Here is a 21756-nt window from a genome sequence, read left to right on the forward strand (position 1 = left end):
CATTTCAAAATAAGTACCTGTTGAGTATTGCTAAACAAATAGAAAAACAACTGATTTGCTTCTTAATGAGCCAGTAATAATGAGCTAGCATTTCAGTCAGGCACTGCTTCTGGTTGAGCATGTATTTCAGAAGATCTACTCTGCCAACAAGCCTTCTAAAAATCAATGCTAATAACAGACATTGGCATAAAGTGTGTCAATGGAAGTGCTAATTCTGAGAAATGTTGAGTAAGTATTTGTGACAATCTCTTAAAATACTGAATGTAGGGTGGTTAGAATACACTGCAGAAAGTTAAATAATTTGGGGGCCAATCTATTCGGAATGTGTGTGTGTGTGTATTCAATTCAGTTGCTTGTTCTTTTAAGAATGAGAGCAGGAACATCACACGTGCTGTCCTTGTTAAAGGGAGGGAAGTGCTTGGGATGGTGATGCTCCCCGCACTGCTTGCATCACGTGGATTTCTGTCCCAATTCGCTACGTAGAATGAGCTTTCTTTGCAATAAGTTCTGTATCAGAGTGTCTCCATGGGATTACAACCATTTTCTAATTCAGTGGCTTCCTCCAGATCTGTTGTTAATTTCAAAGATGTGGTTTAGATTGGTGCGTAATAGCCAGAGTTTTCCTTACTCTCAAAAATCCCCATTAAACAGTTAAGAAACCATTTTCCAGGTATTTCTAGAGGACTGCATTTCTCCAATTTGTTTGTACAAGATTTTTCTCTCTTATTAACATTGAAATGTTTTCCTATCTGTTATATGTAAATCATTTTATTGTAAAGTTTTAAATTAGGAAAGCAGAAGATTTGTATCGATGTTTTTAGCGCTATAGAGAAGGAACATTGAAGAGTTACAGAAGCAGAGGAGGGAGAGCAGCAAGGGTTATTTGTGACTCTTAAACCTCAAATAGCCCAAGTAGTTTTCCAGCTGGGTTGGCATTAGGTGCCTGGTGAAAGCTGAAGTTAATGTTGTTGATCTAGTGTCAGCTGTTGCTTTTCTAAAAACAAGTTAGTGCTCGTGTTAGGCACAGAGCTATTCTTTGTTTAAAAATAACTGAAGTTGCCAGTCCTTTCAAAGAATGTAATTATTTTCTCTGTAGGGGGAAAAAAAATAACATACCTTATCTACTAAAGGAAAGCATTTAGATGCCCTTTCCTCCTTTCTTTGTCCTGCACTAATCTGCTTTTTTTTAGTCCTATCCAGACCTTTCCCTGGTGGAGCCTGGTGACGATAACCTGGGGCTGCTTTGTGCTGTGATGCACTCCCAGTAAGCATGTGTATTATGGCAGCTATATATTTGTCCCTTTCTCCCACGGAGTTTAATAAAGGAAATTGTTTTGATTAATAGCTTTTAGATTTAACAAACAACTCTGTTTTGGGTTATACATCCATCTGGTCCAGTTTCTAGATTGTCAGCACGGTGATGTATGGGAGTGCGTACAGCAAGAGCAGATGACTGGAGGGACTTGTGAAATCCTGCAGGGAGCAAAGGCAGCAGATTGCTTCCCAGTGAGCAGCTCTACAGAGCTTGTAAACCTGCCCAGGGCTCACATCCTGCTGGGTACAGGAATCTGTGAATCAAGATTTAGGCTTTCTCCATCTTCCTCTCAAATATGTCTTCATTATTGGCAGGAGGTGCAGATTCAAAGTAAAGAGCAGAGGTTGACTCTTCATTTGTCTGGGTGCTTCTGAGTTGGATTGAGCAAGGGCAGGTTAATGGTGTGATATAATTGGTGGAACATAGGACTCTGGTGGTTCTTTTCTTTGGCAACTTGTATGCACCAGTGAGGTGTGACCAGGCTCTGTGCTTCTGCAGGGGTTCCTCCCTTCAGCCCATCCTCATTTGACCTCCTATCAAACAAGACAGACAACTGAAAGGTGCAGATCTCGCACTTTTCCCTGGGATAAGATGTACTCATCTCACTGTGGTGATTGGGGGCTTGCACAGCTTCCTGCTCACCTTAGAAAAACAAGTTTTCCTGACAGTACTCAATCCAAGCTCTTCTATACTCATGCTAATTTTAACAATTTATAAGAATGACTTTTATGAAGGGACATCATTTGGCAGATTGAGACAAAATGCTTGAACCAAGGATAATCTGCTGACTTCTCTCCACTTAATTGGCAGTCTCATTACATGTACTTCACTGTCCTCCAAGAGATGCCATGGCTTGTAGACTAAATAGTTTCATTTCTTCTACTTTAAAAGAGTTTGTTAAGTAGTTCAATCTTTCTTCAGTCTGATTAATGGAAAGGTTTCTAAATGCTCCTTTTTATTTGGCTTTTACTGCTATTTTTTCAGTTGTTCCTTTTTATTAGTTAGCTCACAGTTGGCTAACACGACTAGGAAATAAATGGTGGTCATTCTTTGTAACTGTTGTGCAGAGTAATGGATCTAATGCAGTCTGCTTGTGCTTAGATTCATGGTTTGATGATATGATGCAGAAGTGTCTTTTTATTTTCTAGTCAGATAAATTGCACTAAAATATAACAGACAGGGATTAGTTCCAAAGGGGAACACTTCAAGTTCACATACCTTAACTTTTTGTAGCTTTGAAAACCAAGTATTAAAAGAGGAAGTTTTGATAAATCTTATGTAAAGGGATGTTTTCCTCTGTTCTGTGGTCTTGACACTAAGTATTGAGTAGTCATGATTTTTTTTCCTGAAAAGTTCTATCCATGACAGAAGAAAAACAAATTTTCCTCCTACTTCAGTGCAGAATTATACATTCTGTGTATACACACACCCCTGATAATACGTTTTAATATTTAATTGATGTGCTGTTGTTACACAGCTTTTAGCTCTATGGTACTTCCTTACTTTAACATACTTAATGTGTTCTCCACAAGTGGTACAAATAAATAATGAATATTAATAACAATGAGCTGTATGTCCATTCACACTGTTTGGATGCAGTCATACAAGCTCTTAGAATGATTTTTAACAGAGCGATTTCTTTTCAAACTGTTCACTGTGCAGTGGATGCAGTCTTTAAGTTGGATGTACGATGCAAATCTTAGTGGTGTGTCCTTTAAAATTTTAAGCACATTGACTGTAGTGTTTGCCAACAGTAATTATCAATTATATTTGATTTATTTTTTTATTATCTAGCAGTATGTTTAGACTTACACTGTAACCAACACAGGAGCATGGTTCTTAAGTGTAAAAAAAAAAAAAAAAAAACCAAAAAAAACCCACACGTGCACAAAGTTTGGGAGGTACAAGTCATTCACATCTTCACAAACCTTAATAAAGTTATGACATTGTTTTCAAAACACTATTTAAACTCCCTCTCTACCTAACTGGGTTTTAACCCTGTCTCACTTACAAATGGATCTCTTATTTTTCCTTTACATATCCTTTTGATGTATGTCATCCATCAATGTTAGCAAGAACAGTAAATGCATTGATCTATTGCTACGCTTGGCAAGTTAAGTAACACTTCTTACATAAAGTATTGATTTATAAAACACAGTACATGTAATTAACATTACAACTGTCAGAAGTTGAAAACGGTATTAACTTGCTGCTTATTTATAACCCAAAAAGAAAATTTAATAAAATACTCAGATTAATAAACTGCTTTTTTTTTTGCCTTCAAAAGTGTCAAGCTGAGTTACGTTTTCAAGAACAGTGAACGGTTTCTTCTAACTTCTGACAAGGAGAAATTACATGTTTTGTCAGTATTGGTGAAAATAATTCCATACTATTTAGATACTTGTATTATCCCTCAGATGGTGAAAAGATTCCACTTGGATAGTTCTGAAAGGATTTAGTGCAAAAGATGCAGAAATAAGTGATGGTATTAGAGAAAATTAAGGTAGCCAATTTATGTCAGGCTTTCAAAACGCCTTTGATCTGGTCTTTAATTGGTGCCTGCTCTACTTCATGAAAGTATGCAAAGCTGTGTCTCCTGGTAGCGCACAAACAAGCGTTAGGCACCTGTCTGGAGAACGTGCGTGGTGAAGAGCTCAGGTGAAGTGAGGAGATCTGTGCGTGCTGCTGTTCCTGACTCGAGCACTGAGTGGGCACCTGGCGCACAGTTAGTTTAATATGATGGGAATTATTTGAATTGAGTTCTGTGAACTTTGGGCTCTGCTTTGATTGTGTTTTTTGCCGTAATTCAGCATCATGGAAGGATGTGAACAATCTTGTGTCTGTTTGCTGTGCCATATGATTGTGCATTTACCACCCTTGAATTCAATAGAACCATTGAGGTCCTTTGAATCAAGTTTGTTGAGACAGGCCTTATCCAATTTAGAGGCCCATTTACATTTTCAAGTTTAAAGGGCAAAAAAGAAAATTACAAGCTACATGTAAACAAAATAACAATAGCTGCAAGGAGTGGGTGTTGTGGTTGAACAAAGGTTTGTGCACAAATCATTTCCCATTCACTCTCTTCATCAAAAGAGATGTGTTTATATCTTTTATGGTTATTCATGGCCACTTTGCCACTTAGAAATAATTTTCTCCTTGAAATAATACATAGGTGACCTTGTGTGCCTTTCCAAGCCTGGCAATGCCTTCACTGTGCTGTTGCCTCCTTCTGTTGCACATGTGATTTTGTGCTGGTCCTTCCAGCCACTGCTCAGCTGAGTACCATTTGCATTTAATTAATCTCCACAAAAGCAACTCAGAATTTCTCTTATACTGGGAACAAACTTGTAGAATGTATGTTTGTCACATATCTTATCTGTTAATTTGTCTGGAGGGTGTTATCTTGCCATCCATTGGAATATTCAGTGTATCTACATAGATACCAGTGCAATTGGAGCTGGATCTACAACTGCTGGAGAGTGTAGACTGTATAGCAGCAGCAGTAGCTTCAGTTGCAGCTAGGTGGTGAGGGAAATCCTGCACTGCTTGGATTCTTTTTCTGTAAGGTAGTCTTAGCCTTTCTCCTGCTGCGTACTGAGATTTAATCCGTAACATCTTATTTCCTTGAGAGCTCACCAAGTCTCTGTAAACATCGCTAAGTGTTCAGAGAATATAAAAAAGAATGGAGGTTATGCTTTGATACCAATTCAGCCTAGAGAGGTTGTGGATTTCTTTGGAACTTCTTTGTTTGGTTTTGATACTTGATGGGTTCTCATTTATTTACCTGCTTGATTATACTGTGGTGCTTTTTCATCTTAGAAACTTTGACTTTGAGATACACTTACAAACGTTTCCCAAGAATCATTCTGCAGTCTGCTAAAAGAATGAATTACATTGTATGTAATTTAAGAAAATCATCTGTTGTTTTTTTGATTTTCAGTTGTATAGCTCAGTAATTCTGTGATTCTATGTTCTGTTGTCATTGTCTTCTGATACAAAAAAAATACCCACCTCTTTTTCCTTATTCTGACTCAAATATGACAGCAGGCCAGAAAGAAAAACTAAAAAATGAGATATAGAAATTAAACTGGGAGATCAGACTTTGGATTAGTATAGCAGGCACTGCTTGAGGTTCAGTTAAAATGGTATTAGCTCTGTTTCTTGTCCGGTCTGTTAAAGAAACCAATGTTAAGAAAAACACTGTACAACTGCATGTGGGAAAATTTTTCTCACTGGGGGTAACCCAGAGCGTGTCATATGGAATTTGAAACAGAATGATGTTATTGAGCATGATGTTTTCTGTCAAAATCCAGGTCTCTTTTTGTGCTTCTGTGGGCACTCTTCCCTTCAGTCCTGCTTCTGCTCAAATGCTGCAAGCCTCAAAAAGTTGTTTCTCAAAAGGGAAAAGATATCTTCAAGAAGTCTGTAGTGATGGAAAGGATGGTCTTTAAATAGATGACAGTGTTAGGGAGCAGATTTTATGAACACCAGAAGTTACACTTAAAGAGTTTTAGGCAACAAGTGATAGTAATTTAGATTCTTTTTTTAATCATCAAAAAACTACTCTGGCCTTTACGTGTCTTATATTTGCATGTTATGCTGAGCTATGTTTGTAATTTCTTCAGCAGTTTGTAGGGGAAAATGGAAGAAGGTAGGAAAAATAAAACATGCAGTTGTTTTATAAAATTATGAAATTCTTGTGCCTTAAAACAAGGCAGGTTTTCCTGAAGCAACACATTTCAGAATGTGTACCTCAGTATTGCACAAGTCTGAGGGAACTGTCATGTTTGTTCTTTTAAACAATACCATCGATTCATCAAGATTTTGGTAAAACACATGATCTGTTTAAGAAATGAGGAATTCAACATGGAATTCATGGTTACAAGAGGGGAATTCTTAAAGAGAACCACTGCTTGAAGCTTTTTTTTTTTTAAAAAAAAAAAAAAGGAAAAGTGAGCTTTTAATTAAATCTACTTAACCATCAGTATGAAACACTTATCCTTGCCGCTTGGGACTCTTATTCCACTGAGCTGTTGAAAGCTAATCATATCTATACGTTACAGAATATTTCGTTTTCCTATTGGGATATTGTGCAACAGGTATGTAATCTTAACTTCAATATTTCTTCTATCCAGATCAAACAAATGATTGGCAATTATCCAATAACTGACAAGCCAATTAGTTATTTGACCTATTCAAGATGAAAAAAAGGTACCTTTTGAAATCTTGTCTTCCATTGACTGTACATTTAAAAGAAATAAATGTCACTTATTCTAGAAATATGCAGGTTCCCTCACAGAACTTGCTGAGTCCTAAAACAATTTAATTCCATCCCCAATTAAACCTTTAAAAGCATCATCCATCAACCTCAGCAGTTACTTGCATTTAGAGATGATAGCAGACGTGTTCAACAAGTAGATTATCTTCCTTGTCTGCTATGAACGAAAAAGGGCCACGTGGGCTCATTTAGTTGACTCTATGAAACTGATTATTTAAATGCTGTTTTAAGTACATGTGCTTCAGTATTATTCTGATATGAAATCAGATATTGTCTCTGATAAAAGTTCAAGAAATCTTTTTTAAGGGAATGTTTTATACTACTGTGCAAAAATTCTGAACTATGGCAGTATATTTGATAAATAACCTGGTGCTTTAATGAAATATTCACTATGATGCATCAGTCCTTCCAAATCCAGGCGTAGCATGAGGTAGTACAATGCAATTTTAATTTAATTGTTCTATTTAGTGATTTATGTCACACTTCCAACCAAGAAAATCTGAATCTCAAATACCAATATTTTGGGTAGAATAGCCTTACTGCAAATCAATACGGTTAAAGTGACTCAGTGCTCTCATGTGTATTTGACGTTGACAGTTACATATAGATCATATACTAACTTTCACACCACTTGAATGCATTTTAGAAGGTTTGAAATAAAAAAAAGATTGACTGAAATATATCTGAGTTCAGTTTGGCTTCCTGGTACGTTTCCCAAGATTGGCCATGTAATTCTTACAAATACATGTTATAAAAGCTATTGAAGTTTGCTTCTATCAAAGCGTACAACTTGGATCCGGAGCTAGTACATGCATGTATACGTGTCAGGAATTAGGATCAGTTCAAAAAGAAAAAGAGAAAAATCTTTTGCATATCTAAGCCATGAATAAGAAGAAAATGGCTGTGATTCCCCAGAAGGTTCCAGTTATCAACTGTCAATCAGCACAGAGCAGCAGCTCTCGCTCAATTACTGTGTGCAATCCAAAGTATTGGCTTATGAATTCCACAGCCGAACTTGAATCTTTTTGATGGGATTCTTCTACCCATAGTTTCACCTTTTTACTTTCCTCAGATTGCTGAAAAGATTCTATCTCAAGTTTGAGCTACCTGATTGTTTCCTTTTTAACTGTTGTGTGATGTACAACATAGGTCTTCTAAGATGCTGTTTTTGTGGCAGTTATTAACCTCAGATAGCTCACATCTCTTTTCCTTGCAAATAGTGAGTACAAATGCATTTTTAATTGTTGCACTTCTGTACTTTATGCCACTATATGGAGCATTTGTAGATTCATTTTCCTGGAAAATTGCTCAGAGATGTTATCTTCTGTGTCAGCTGGTCATGGCTTTACATATGTGTATGAAAAAGGGTAATGGACATCATGCTGTACTAAACTCCAAAAGGATGGAATCACTATAGATGTGCATTTTAATAAACAAGTTGTGTTTTTGCTAGAGTTCAACGAAAAGTTTTGCAGCCAAAAATTTGTTTTCAATGTCATGCCTGTTGGGTAAACTGAGTGATGGAAATTGATGGTAAAAACGAAATGTATTAGTGATTGAGCTGTATTTCCTCTGATTTGATTTATGAACAGGTTAATCTACTTTTAATATTCAATATTGTCTCACCTAAAATGATTTGAGAATAGATTTATCTAATGAAGACAAATTTTAATGGGTGTGAGATGCGCTAACCTGTTCTCTGTACTCACTAAAATCCTTTTCTGAGCATCTCCAAAACTGTTACTCATTTTCTCAGGATATGAAGAAGTGATTTCATCTGGATTTCTGAAGGAAAAATTGCTGAGATGTAACTGGGCAGTTGCAGTGCTTTTCACTGGTGTAGATGATATGCGACATCTCTGGAGTCTGTCAATTTCCCTTTTCTCAGTGGGGTAGAGCTGTTCAAGGTCAAATATAGATTTTTAGTTTTCAGAGGGAACAGAATGAGACCTCTCAGCTCCTGTGATAAACCTCAACTGCTGGGGGAGAAGCCCAAAGTTGGTAACAAATGCATATAGCAATTTTTTTTGTGTGTGTTTAAATGTCAGCATTAAACCAACCAGAGGTGTACATGCATTGTCAAATTGGGCCTTGAAAATATATTTTGAGATAAAATTCATCTAAGCTTTTCATGTGCCAAGGAAAGCAAATAGACAGGCTAACCTGGCAGTATAATGTAACTTTCCATTTAACGATGCATAAAAGCAAGGCAGACAGGCTTTAGAGCAAATATCTAGATAATTTTGACATTCAGTCATGTTTTTTTTCTTAAGATTTTCATGAAAATAAATCTACGTCATCCTTTTTAAGGGCACCAGTCAGGATGTTAGTGTTTGGTGTAAGCGGACTTGCTGGAAAAATTGCAGAAGCTGGATATATGTACCCACAGATATGCATCTTATCCTTTTATTCCTCCTTGCAGCTCAGACATTTTATTTTTATTTTTAAGACAGCCTAGCTGAAGAGCCAGAGAGGCTGGAAGTGTTAACCCACGTAGTAGTCAGAGGAAAGCAAACAGCATGCAATGTGAATGCTTGCATTTTTATAGTCATGAAACTCTCTTACCTAATAGTCCTAACTCCATTATTTTATTACTCTTGTTTCTAGGACTCAAATACATTTTTTTTTTTAATCTTTTTGTGCTTTTTTTCAAGAGAATAAAAGTTAAGAGAACCTTACGACTTGAAAACTGTTGATTGCCCAAAGTTTGGCTTAAGTGAGACTTTCCTGTTTTATATGAAAGTCTAAGTCTCCTATGCCTATTAAAGGATGCACCTTTAGGAGGATTGCTCCTCCTTTTTTGCACTTTTCTTTGTGAAATAGCTTTCATTATGCCTGCTGATTTTCCAGTTTCCCTGTGATGCTCTACAGCACCCGAACTTGTCCCTGTAGGTAACGTTTGTGGAATGCCACACGGATCTTCTACCTGCATGTTGAGCAGCACTGTGCCGTACCGATATCATTAGAGCTTCACTGCTGCCTTCCTTCGTGGAATCCTTGCCTATTATTTTATTTTCATTTGTGCTTTCGGTGAATATTTAGTGAGCTCTGATTACATAATTGAATTTGATAAACTGATGGGATATGATTGATGAGGAAGTCAGGAGTAAAAGATTAGAAGATAAAATTTCTTCAAGGCTTTAAGTAAATCTTCCAGAGAGCTGTGATAATTTATAAAGCATGGCATATTTTTTATCAAAATATTCCCGTAGGTCTATTAAATTTTAGCTTCTAACAGAATTGGATTGAATTTTGAGAACCATTTTCTTGTAATACCAGCTTGATTGTGGTATTCTAAACGGGAGAAAGCCATGAGTGGGCTGCACATCACAGCCTTGGGATTGTTTGAGTGAGAGAGGTATGGCTGAGTGACAGGACTGTGGGCAGCAGGCTGCCTTTCGAGTAAATCAGTTGCTCTTGGAGAAATGTAAACTGAGAGGTGTAAGTGAATAACTTAGAGTGAAGTAATGAAAGATGCTATCCTGTTAGGTTCTTAAAACCCCTGAAAAAAAGGGATCAGTGAGTTACCTGGGTAGAGGTTCAGAGTTATGGAGTTAGCTTCGTTATGGTCTTACTGTAAATGGTTCAGCTTCCTTCAGGGAAGAACAATTAATGACCTCATTCCATAAGCCTTGCAATATGAGCAGGTAAATAGAACTGTTTTCAGTGAACTCAGTGCCAGTCATTTTAACTCAGCAGTGGAACCCTGTGCTTTAGGACTTGGAAACTCCTGTTACGACTCCTTCCCTTAAATACAGATGCACATCTTTGCCAGTGTATTTTTCACAAGGTAGGCTGGCGTCTTTCCTGGCAGTCTGTCTCAAAACTCCCTTAGGAGTCTCCCAAAAGTCAGTAACATTGATGCTACTTTTAAAGTATTCACTGACTGCCTGAGTTGAGAAGGAACCTCTGGGTCCCACTTAGGACCACCCAGTGCTGTGTGCCCACTTGGGGTACTTGCCTGCATCCATGCACCTTTGGGACCATCTCCATGGAGGAGACCCCGCATTCCTCTCTACAGGCCAGCCTGTAATATTGTTCTGTATTTCACATCAAATCTCAGGCCTTTAGCATAACATTTGTGTATTTTTACTCACACAGACGTACCCATTCCTTTGATGACAGAAGGCATTTGTAAATTTGTAAATGAACATTCTATGGTTCTGACAGAGTTACAAGTAGAAATTTGAGGTGTGAAGTGTGAAAGCCTTGATCTCCCAGAGTCAACCGAGGGGTGCGTCCCAATGGGTTTAAAACTGTAATAAATCTCCTTGTTAGTGGAAGTATGGCAATTTAGCAGTTGAGAATCATGCTGCTTGGAGTATTTTGAACGTTTGTGATCCACAGGAGAACAAGTTTGAGAGTACATGTGACCCTTGAACATTATTAAAGTACCCTAATTCAAAATCCGTTAGTGGCTTTGGGTAATATAATTTAATGCATTTTACTTAGCAGTAATATTGAAAAACACATTTATTGTGCAATTCTTTGAGATCTTCTGTTCTAAACTCTTTTCTTCTCTCCAAGTTCTTCATTTACCCTGAGACTTCTCCTGCTGTGATAATCATTCCTATCCGAGATTACTCTTGTGCTTTCTATTAAAAAAATAAAATAAAGAGTTTTGAGTGGATTTAAGCCTCACAGAGAATGAGAGGAAAAAAGCACAAAACAAACTAATAGAGCTGTCTGCTGTCTAGCACAACAAATAATGCTGTATGTATAAGTACTAAATGTGGACAAAAAATCTTGGCTGAATACGCACTTTCCTTCTAAATATGTACAAAGTCTGAGGTTATCAAGATTTTGTATACTTGGGAATTAAGTTTCTTAGCAAGCTCGGTTATAAATATAAAAGTGCAAGCCTTAACTACTGAGTCATGTTGTAGTTGTTATATTGCTCATTTTGAAGAAAAAGCAAGCAAAGAATTGCTGTCTTGTGCTATACTTGCTTAACTTACAGAACTATTTTGTTTCTGTTTCAGATGATGTTGCTCCATACTTCAAGACAGAGCCAGGCTTGCCCCAGATACACCTGGAAGGAAATCGACTTGTACTTACGTGCCTTGCTGAAGGCAGCTGGCCCTTGGAATTTAAGTGGTTACACAATGACAGTGAAATAACCACCTACTCCAGTGAATACAAGTAAATAAAAGCCATAAAATAGCCTTCTCGAAGTATAATTCTAAAGAAAAATAACCCAATACATTAAATCACATTTGTAAATACTGGTGTATTTACAATTTTTTTAATCATGAAGATTGTTTTTTTGTAGATGGGTGATATGTCTGAGAGAATTGCCTTTGTTGAATGTGTTCAACACTCCAAAACCAAGTTTCTAACTTAGAATCTTTTAAGTATCAACAATGATTTTGCTGGCTTTGAAGCTTTATATATACTTGTAGTAAAAAGCAGGCATATTGCTGATATTTGTTTAGATATTACTGAATAAAAATTGGGATTTTTTTAGGGAAAGTTTTTAAGGTCACTTTGATCTGTGTTTTTCTGCTACCCTAGGAACTTTTCTACCCTGCATGCTGAAAGCAGAACAGGCACTGGTTAAATGTTATATATAATATACAACCTATCCTTGAAGGGTATGAAGATCAGTGGATCCGTTCATCTTATTAAGTGGTAGAAATAAAAGAATGTGGTCTATCTTAAACTCCATATGTAACTTTCATTTTTACTTCTGAGAATGTGAAAATTTTGTAGTTAAACTGTTCTTTTGTGATTATGCACTTTGTTCCCTGAACCTCATTGAGTCCCTCAACACATCCCATTAGGCAAGAGAGAAAGCATACTGTGGCTAATCAGAGCTAGGTTTTTGTTGATAGGCAGCAGATGGCTGGCCAAACATCAAAGTGTAGAGCAGCCAAGATTTGTCTGCCTTTTCCTTCGTGGCAACATTAACTGGGTCTCCCCTATGCAATTGCTGATTTCCATAACCTTATGGAAATTTAATATTTGTGCAACTCCTGTGCTTCTTTTAAGTTTTGTTGAATTACCTGATGATTTCAGAAGTTTTAACAGGCAGGTATGTGGCAGTCAGACCCCCTAGTAATAACACTCATATTCAGCTGAGCAAGCTAAATTCTGTTCTTAATATAACTACAAGAAGTAGGGAAATCTTCTCCTACCATTACAGAAAGAAATTACAATATAGATTGATATAGGAAGGTGGATTATGTTATAGTAATCTATGCTGTTTATACATGGTAGTCCATAATTAAGATCTCTAATAGCCCTGTTAATCAGGGAAAGTTTGAACATTGCTTGGGATAAATGCCACTGTTGTTTGCTGCTACTAGTTCATAGTAAAATGACACTGACAGAAAATATTAATTTAGACATTGCACCCATCCTACTACTCATTTGTAGTTCCTTACCGCAGCCAGAGAGGATCTTGATTCTGTGGCAGTACAGAACTTTATGCTTCCAAGAAGGATTATGTGGTGTATGTACATTGGGATGAATTAAAGGAAAGAAAGAATATGCTTAGACATAAAAATTGTAGTTGCAGAAGTTAAACTTTGACCCCATAATAGTATGTTCTGCAGCTCCTAGGTAAATATTCTTTTTAAATGCATGGATCTTTCTTGTGTGACTCCGGCTACAAATTGAATCATGAATCAAAGATTTCCAGTAATTGATATTACTTCTTGTGTCTTAAAGTAATGTGTATATTGTAACTTGCTGAAAATATTCTAAGCTTATTATGACACACCAAGTGAGTAAAGAACTAATTGGAGTCTTTGCATTTTGCCACTGGTGACCCCGAATGAACAGCTTTTCTTTGTATAACGATGCTGATTATGCACACAGCCTGGCCTTTATAGTGACTGTGCATACGCCAGTTTGTATTAAGAATTTATAAACCAACCTTATAAATTCTTTGTGATCTGAGATGCACGTAGTGAAAACAAATCAATATTGCTGACGAAAGTAGCAATTTTGGTTGCATTTGTAAGTAGAGAGTATTCAAAGTTCAGACAGTGTCTTTTTTTTTTTTTTTTTCTCCTCTCTCCTCCACTGGTTGGTTGGTTTTCTTGATTCATTTGTTTTCTGTGGAATTAAGTTCTGGACCAAATGCATTGTCTGTACTTCCCTTTGTTGCCTCAGGATTTTAGTTTAATTAATCTTAGAAACCAAGGTTATGTCTAAGCACTAGTATGCTTTCCTTGCAATCTGCTTAAAAGTATCCAATTATATTTTATTATGTTTGTATTTTTAACATTGAAAATTAGTTTTATCCTAGACAAAAATCATATATCAGTCTTTTCTAGGTACTTGACATCCTGCTGTGATTGCCTTTTAAAATTTGTAGCTGGAAAACTTGAATCCATTTCCTTCCCCCAGTCTAGATTCACTTTTCCTCTGATGTCTGTCAGAACCAGAGCTCAGATGATTTTCCTCTTCAGAAACAAGAGTGTTCTTTTCAGTGACTTGTGTAGAACATTCTTCTGAACAGACAAGTAACGATTGAGTGCTGAATAGTGGAAGTTGGCACAACAACCAAGTGCTGTGCAGTTACTTTGCTTCTTCTCTGAGGAGCTCATTGTCAGACTTAGATCATGTTTTTTCTTTTAAGGTCCTGTGTGATAAGGCTGCATCATATTTGTTTCTTAAGCATTCTTCTCTTTTATCCCAAACAGGAGCAGCACACCAGCCAAATCAGTTTAATTTCCTTTAAAGTCCCCTCTTTCCTTAGAAATCTTCCTACTTTTTTCCTTGTTGCTTTCCATCTCGCATAGTATCCTTCCAAAATGTTTTTCAAGCTCTTGCTTTTTCTTTCTTTGACAATCTGCATGTATCCCATTATGTTATCACCCAGAAAACCCCAAGTCATCCCATTTTCAAATCCATGTTCCAGGATGTGCCATTTGTTTGCCTTTCCTGCACATTGCTAGTTGGTAGGTCCACTGAGAGGCCAAGTGCTGTGTAGGTTTGGGCTGTGCTGGAATTCCCAGGATAGATGGGATTTTCATGCAAACTTTTAAAAGCTTTTCTGCCAAAAGGTTTTCTTTACTTCAGGCAAGATATTATGAATGTTTTCTGCTGAAACATTAATAAGTTAGAGAAGAACACTAATGTAGGAGATTTCTGATCTAATTGATTTGTTTTGTCCTAGTGGAAGAAGTAACTGTTATTTTCTTAGTATAGATGAGGAGCAAAGAAATAAGCCCTTAATTTTGGCTCCATTTTATAGACAAGCAGAAGAATTAATTTTTTGCCAAGTACAATAACAAGTGTGGTAATATTAGCTGTTAAAATGAATTATCAATATTTATTTGTCAGAATATTTAAATATATATATTTTTTGGCTAGCGATGCTTTGCAGCAGTCATCTGCTGTAGAAGGAAATTATTCTGGAAGGAAATCAGGAAGCCATATGTTGTCTTGATTTCTAACTTATGCCCTTTATTTTCACCTATTTTCTGTTTCCTACGTCACACTCATCAGGCAAGGCCATGTGGTAGATTCGGGGTTGTATCTACTCACTGAACAGCAACTGTTTGTGTGCTGTTTGTCCAGCTTACTGCTCCCAAATGGAGCAGAGTTGTGAGTCTGTCTTATCTTCCCAGTACAAATTGTCATAATCCCTGAAAGAAATTTGCTGCTCGCACCAGAGCAGGTCAGGAGGAGTCAGCACAGGCAGGCAGACAGCACAGGTGCCCGTAACTCATCCTCAGGAAGCCAGGGCTGCTAGGCATCAGATTAGATTGGTGCCATTTCTTGGTGGCGTTGGGCTCTGGTTTTATTTACTCTTTTAGGTTGGTTGACCTATTTGCTGTAATGTCTTTGATTGTGATTATAATGCAGTGATTATAGACTTCATTTATCACTTAAATTAGATTTCTTCTCTATCCTTTGTTTTTATGCTGTCTGATCCTGTTCACATATTAGCTGCTCTGTGTGTGGGTATGTCTAGTATGTGTGCGTATGGGAAGAGATCCTTTCTTTTAGTGGAATTAAATTTCAAAGATTAAAATTCAGTGGTATTATTTTTCCTTATCTTTTCATAAAGACTTTCATTAATCCCACCATAATATCTTCAGAAGGTGACCAGGGGAAATATGTGCTTTGATTAATGTTTGCTTAATGCAGGGTTATCTATATTATTCTTGTGTTTTATTCACATTAGAACTGTGCTCATCAGCTCATTTTCGTGTTGTGATCAGATGTAGCTGAATGCGGAAGGTGAGCAGTAGTGGAATAAGTGACTTCTTTTGTACATCAAAGGGCAGAACAAACACAATGTACAGAGCACTGTGTTTTTCAGTACTCTTTGGAGTTACGCTGGTCATGCAGTGTAGTAAACACTTCTTTTCATGGCAGAGCTTTGATAGTTCTTGTGAGGCTCCCTGCTGCCTATGTTTAGATTGCAGTCTTCTTGTGCCACCTCAGAATAAAACACCAGGCATCTTTGCCTTATGAATGAGGGTGATAAAACTAAGGAAAGCATTTAAGTCTACATCTCAAGAGAAATTGTGGAGACTAATTTGTATTTATAAATTGCATTTCTTAAGACTAGAAGTTTGCTATTCTTAAGAAAAAATACAACATGCCTTTGAGACAACGTGTAAAATATTAAAGGAATAATATGGAATGCAACAAAGCAGCATTGATCTGCATGTGGGAAGAAGCGTATTACAATTCTACATTTTTCTCTTACAGGTACATCATTCCAGCTTTGCAGAGGTCTGATGCTGGCTTTTATCAGTGCATTGTGCGGAACAGAATGGGGGCATTGCTGCAAAGAAGATCTGAAGTTCAAGTGGCATGTAGGTTTGGATAGAAGTTATTCTGTCAAATTGTTAACTAATTGATTCTTTTTGTGAGTAGCAATAAAGTTTGCTAGTCTGAAAATGTATTACATATAATATTAGTTTCAAAATTATTGCATCATAAGAATCATTACTTAACGTAAGCTATATTTTGGGAAACAAGCTCAAAGTGGTGCTATAGTGAGTCCTTAGAGAAGACTCAAGCTATTCAAAGCTATCAGAAGGAGATCATGTGGAGATAGCTATAGGATAAGAGAAAAGTATTGTGCTCTTCCATAAATATGCAGGGATTAACAAAGGCCAGATAGCACAAAATAATAATAATATTAAAAAGAAAATCCAAAAAGAAATGGATTCCTAAAAGAAAGGATGGAACATCTGAAAGAGATCAGCTCCCTGAAGCTTTCAGATCATAATTCTTACGATACAAAACTGGTTGTTTCAGAGCCAAAAGCTTGTGAACCGTTGTCTGTTCTCAACGTGTTTCAATGTTTGTATCTCTTCAGTTTGGACTGAGCAGATTTTTTCAGAGCTGACTTCTAATTTCACATCTAACTCCTATTTGATAATACTGAGTTTATTCTGAGGATTTAGTGCTAATTACTATGGCTTAGGAATGATTGCATACTCCAATTATTTATATTTTTTAAGTTTAACATACAGAAGATATTACCCGGGTGAGTTGCTTGGAAATAACAGCAAAATTAAGCCTTTATTTTTTTTTAAGTACGAAACCTTTGTGCTAGCAATCTAACCTGGGGATCAAATTTCAATTTCTCCAAGTCAATAAATGGGAAATCAGTTTTAGTAAATGTCACTCGATAAGTGGAATTTGGCTACACTGAGTTATTTATTAGAAACCTGTTTCAAGGAACCAGTGGAAGCTATTAAGTGTGTCATGAGGGAAGTTATGTGGAATTTGTGCTTCTACTCTTGTAGGGTTTGTTAAAATCGTTCCTTCCCCCACCATCTGGCTCTGTATGCAGCTGCACAGGCAGTTGTGCTGCCACAGCAGAAGGAGCGATTCACGAGGAGAAGCACTTGTGGGAATGATGGCGAGAAAGTGGCACAGGAATACTTTACCTTGATGCTGCTACTAAAGAATTCTGTCTCTTGAAAAGATAGCTTTGTTCCCTTCTGAATGAGGGAAGAATTTTCAGCAAAGTGCTTTGTTTCTCCAGACTTTTTTTGTTGGTAGGCGTCTGTGTTCTTGGTTCTTCTTGAGAGAGAAAGAAGTGTAACTGTTTACTTTTCTGCTCTTAAAATTCGCACCCCACACTCCTTTCATTTATAGTTCTGAGCATTCCTGAGCAAGGCTAGAAAGCTCTCTGTTAAGATTTCTCTCCCTGAGTTAAGCAGCTAATTTATTTATTTATTTTCACTGGCAGTGCCATGGAGACAAAGCAGAGCAGATCTTACATGGCCTAGGAGATCTTCTGTCTTGATCCTAGAGTGACCTATATTGCTTCTCTTGTGAAACTTGTCCATCAGATTGGCACAGCATTTACATAGATTAAAATGTTCTACAACCTGAGGTTTTTTTTTTTCCACCCGTGTCCTCTGATGTAGCAGGGAATGTGGTAAATAATTCAGACAATGTTGGTAACATGGTCTAACGTATGATTTAGCTGAATGGGAACAGATATTGTTAAGAAAACTGCTGAGTAAATCTTAATTACAGAATGGGCTTAAAACTCTTGAATTGTGAAGACTACAATAACCATATGACAGTGAAGTTAATTGGATCCACCTACACGGTTTGAAGCTTCACGTAGATGGTCTGATTACAGCTCTAAGAAATATGGAGCAACAGAGGCAGTACAATGTCTAAATAAATTACTTGAAAAATACAAAAATAATTAAACCTTTAAAATACCATGTATTTTTAATTCTTTTGTTCTCTCTCTTCTCATCTCCTTCCATCCAAAGATCTGGTAGTGTGTTCTGTTTCCATCTCCCTTGCATCACTCTGCCCCAGAGAACATCCCTGAGCCCAGTGGTCCCTAAAATAAAAACAAACCAGAAAGTTTTAGAGGCAGAAACCAGAATAGTTGTGTGTATCAGTTTCCTAGTTTAAAGCAAATTAAAATGCATAGAAATTCTTTGGAGGATGAATAAGTGACAGCCTACAGCCCTGTTTATTTTAATGGATAGAAATAAGACACAAAAGGCAAAAGAAAAACAAGAAAAAAAATGTTTGCTAAATTTTTAACAAGGACTCCATAGATTCCTATGAAATAAAACCTTCAGAGACAGGAGTTCTGCAATTGTAGTTTTCTTTCTTCCATTATTATTATTATTGTTTTTTTTTTTTTTTTTGCTAAAAGCTCCTGTTTAATACTGCTGATGTTTTTGTAAATGACAAAGATCTATTTGAATCACAGTATATAGCCAGAAGAACTAACTGCTACCAACATTGCTACAGTCTTGTTAGATATGCATTTATGTATAATGGCTTACTTATGTAGATCTGGCTTCACATTGATGACTACAAATAATGCAGCTGCCTGTTTGTTTAGATATGGATAGAAGGAAAAGTATTGTGGTAAAAAATATTTGGTGAGCAGAAATTCATAAAATTATATATGCCATTTGCATTTCTTTGCATAGCACAATATTTTCTTTTGTGTGCTAGAAGAGTAGGAAGTGAGGTATTCTTTAAAAAGAATATAAAGAAAAGAAGAAAAAAAACAACAACAACCAGAAACACAATAGGACATCACCATCAATAGAAAACAAACAAAAAGATCAAAATTCTACACACTCAGTTATTTGAAAAGAACATTTTGGCCATTCTATAAAGCTGACTTCTTGTGTGCCCTTGCAGCACTAGGCTTGGCCTTACGCCTTACTGCTCACCCAGTGTGTGGTAATCAGTGCTGTCTCATGATTTGTTGCTCTGTGTTGACTAATTATAGCAATGCCCATAACTGTGGCAAAACACATTTCATTCTCTGACTGCTGAAATGAAATGGAGGATGAGATGAGAACTTCCATAACTATCCGTATGTGTATATATATATTTTTTTGACTTTGCAGACATGGGAAATTTCATGGACACAAACCAGAAAAAAACGGTGACTGAAGGAGAAGCTGCAGTTCTAAACTTCATGCACATCTTCAGCTATCCAAGACCACAAGTGACATGGTTTAGAGATGGGCACAAGATCATTCCTAGCAGCAGAATGTGAGTTTTAATCTCAAAAAAAAACCCCACCTTAAAATGTGATTAATTACCTTTGATAACGCAACTTACTTTTTAAATACACTAATTAAGGTTTAAAGAGAGTAAAGTAGCCTTGTTCATACTAAGCTGGAGATAAATGGCTATTTTAAGACCATCTCTGATCTTCCTAAGCAGTTTGACAAAATAATTCATGTGGTTTTAATGGTCCTGGTGCAGCATTACGGGGTGGATATGCGCTTCCTTCTTGCTATTCATTTTCATGATACATCTTGGAAAAGTAAATGCTCATGTCTCAATTATATTTACTTGAGTGGATTAAATGAATACTGAGATTTTTCTTTTTTACTATGAGCTTTTCACTGAGAGCCATGCTTAATACTGTTTTCCTCCCCATAAAGTTTTAAATATTCCTTAGTTTTCCTTATCTTATTAGCCTAAATGACAGTTTTATTTCTCTTTGACTAATTAGCAGCTCAGCCAGTAATGGCAGAGTTCTTGCACTGTGATTAGCTATTATCTCAAGGTGTGCTCACTTACCCTTTTCTGAAGTAGTCACAAGGCCATTCTGTGTTTGTAGCTGAAGCTTATTTAGAGAACATAGGAGTTGCAAAATTTTTGAGTGTATTTTGAATATAAAATGTCTGTGTACATATATGTATTACATTTATCTTATGTATGTGTAAAATATTTTTCTTACTTGCCTAATTTATGTGGAAACAGTTGAAATGCCAAGAATATGCATGGTTATTTTTAACTGTACAGTACATTTTCATGCGCTCCAAGGGACAGACATGCTAGCATCTGATGGTAATGGGATATTGCAAAGATCCAGAAAGGTTGCTGAGTCTTTAGACTTTATATTAGAGAGAGAGAACTCTTGCTGGATTCTGATTTTATTAATCCGTACTGCATATTTTACTGCTACTCATGTGCATTTTCTAAATGTGAACGCTGGTATTACAGGCTCTTTGAAACTGTTAAAATTGGTATTGCAAGGATGTGAAGCAACTGCGTAATAATTTATGAGTGGTTTAATAGTAATTTGATGGGAAACAAGCTGGAAGCTGAAACAGTGGGTTGCTGGGCAATCTCTTGGAGAGAGCAAAGTGACAAATCCTGAGTTATTATCCATTATGAATATACTTCCAGCACTCTTGCTATGTTACACATTTTCTTTTTTCAATGCTGAGAATGTAGTATTTAAAAAAAAAAAAAAAAAAAAGCAGACTGAAAAAATCGTGTTGTCCAGATATCAGGCAGTTTCTTGGGAACAGTCATTGGGAAACAGAACACAGTGACCCAGGCAAGCATGCAGGGCCTGAAAATGAGATTTGTATGGGTTATCTTATAGTACAGGGAAACAACTGCAAGTAGAGATGTGTGTCATATATTTGATAGTTTTAAACCCTTGTTTTCAGATGCTATGCTTTACTTTTACTTCAAGACAGTTGGGATTTTTGTGGTAAAATCTCTTGTGATTCACAGCACTGAATTAATGTTTACAAGTATAAAATTCTGTTTCATGGTAGGAGTGGAATATACCTAAAACCTCCCTTATCAGAAATATTGTCTGAAAGGAATTTGGGGACTTCTAACTTCATTTATTTTTGCAGAAATACACACACTGAAAAGGTGAACCTCCTAGGAAGTTTGATATATCTTATACAGCGAGCTTGATAAGTTCAGGAAGTGGCAGATTTATGGTACTCACACCAATCACCTTTGCAGTCCGTGCAGTTGGTCTACTGCTGCCTCAAAGTATTAGAAGAACCATACAGCACTCGCATGTTGCTGTGATATTCTGGCAGCCAGTGCAGCTGCCCTGAAGAATACCTGGAACCTGAAACACACAGAATGTACACAAGTGTGAGAAATCCATTTGTCTTACCGTAACTCTGTTTCTTCTCTGGAGGAAACTGCACTTGCAGCCATTCTGTCCACCAGAGGTGTAGCAGTCGAACTGATCTGTTTAGCAGGTGATCCAGTTGGGTAGATGCATGTCTCATTGGATCACCTGCTAAACAGAATGGTTCAATTGATGCAGCCACCTTGTGTAGATGCTCTTTAAACTGATTAAAAGTACCTTATATTGCTAAATCAATATAAAGCTTTTTTAATCCTCTTAAACAAGCTTACAATGATTTAGCCACATCAATCAGCTACTCTGTCAGCTACAATAATGATTTCCAAG

The 21756-nt window shown here is 36.7% G+C and overlaps 1 protein-coding gene across 9 annotated transcripts in view; it reads left to right on the forward strand.

The window, feature by feature from the left end:
• The window catches only part of SDK1 (sidekick cell adhesion molecule 1), a 362240-nt gene that overhangs the window by 81085 nt on the left and 259399 nt on the right, over positions 1–21756 (forward strand). For all 9 annotated transcript variants that reach the window (XM_085237875.1, XM_085237877.1, XM_085237878.1 and 6 more), the window contains 3 exons: positions 11576–11735; positions 16269–16375; positions 19418–19565. In XM_085237875.1, the coding sequence (XP_085094001.1) occupies positions 11576–11735; positions 16269–16375; positions 19418–19565 (415 nt within the window). The remainder of the gene's footprint in view (positions 1–11575; positions 11736–16268; positions 16376–19417; positions 19566–21756) is intronic.

The sequence above is a fragment of the Meleagris gallopavo genome, chromosome 16, assembly GCF_905368555.1.
Source record: "Meleagris gallopavo chromosome 16, MGAL_WU_HG_1.1, whole genome shotgun sequence".
NCBI lineage: Eukaryota > Metazoa > Chordata > Aves > Galliformes > Phasianidae > Meleagris > Meleagris gallopavo.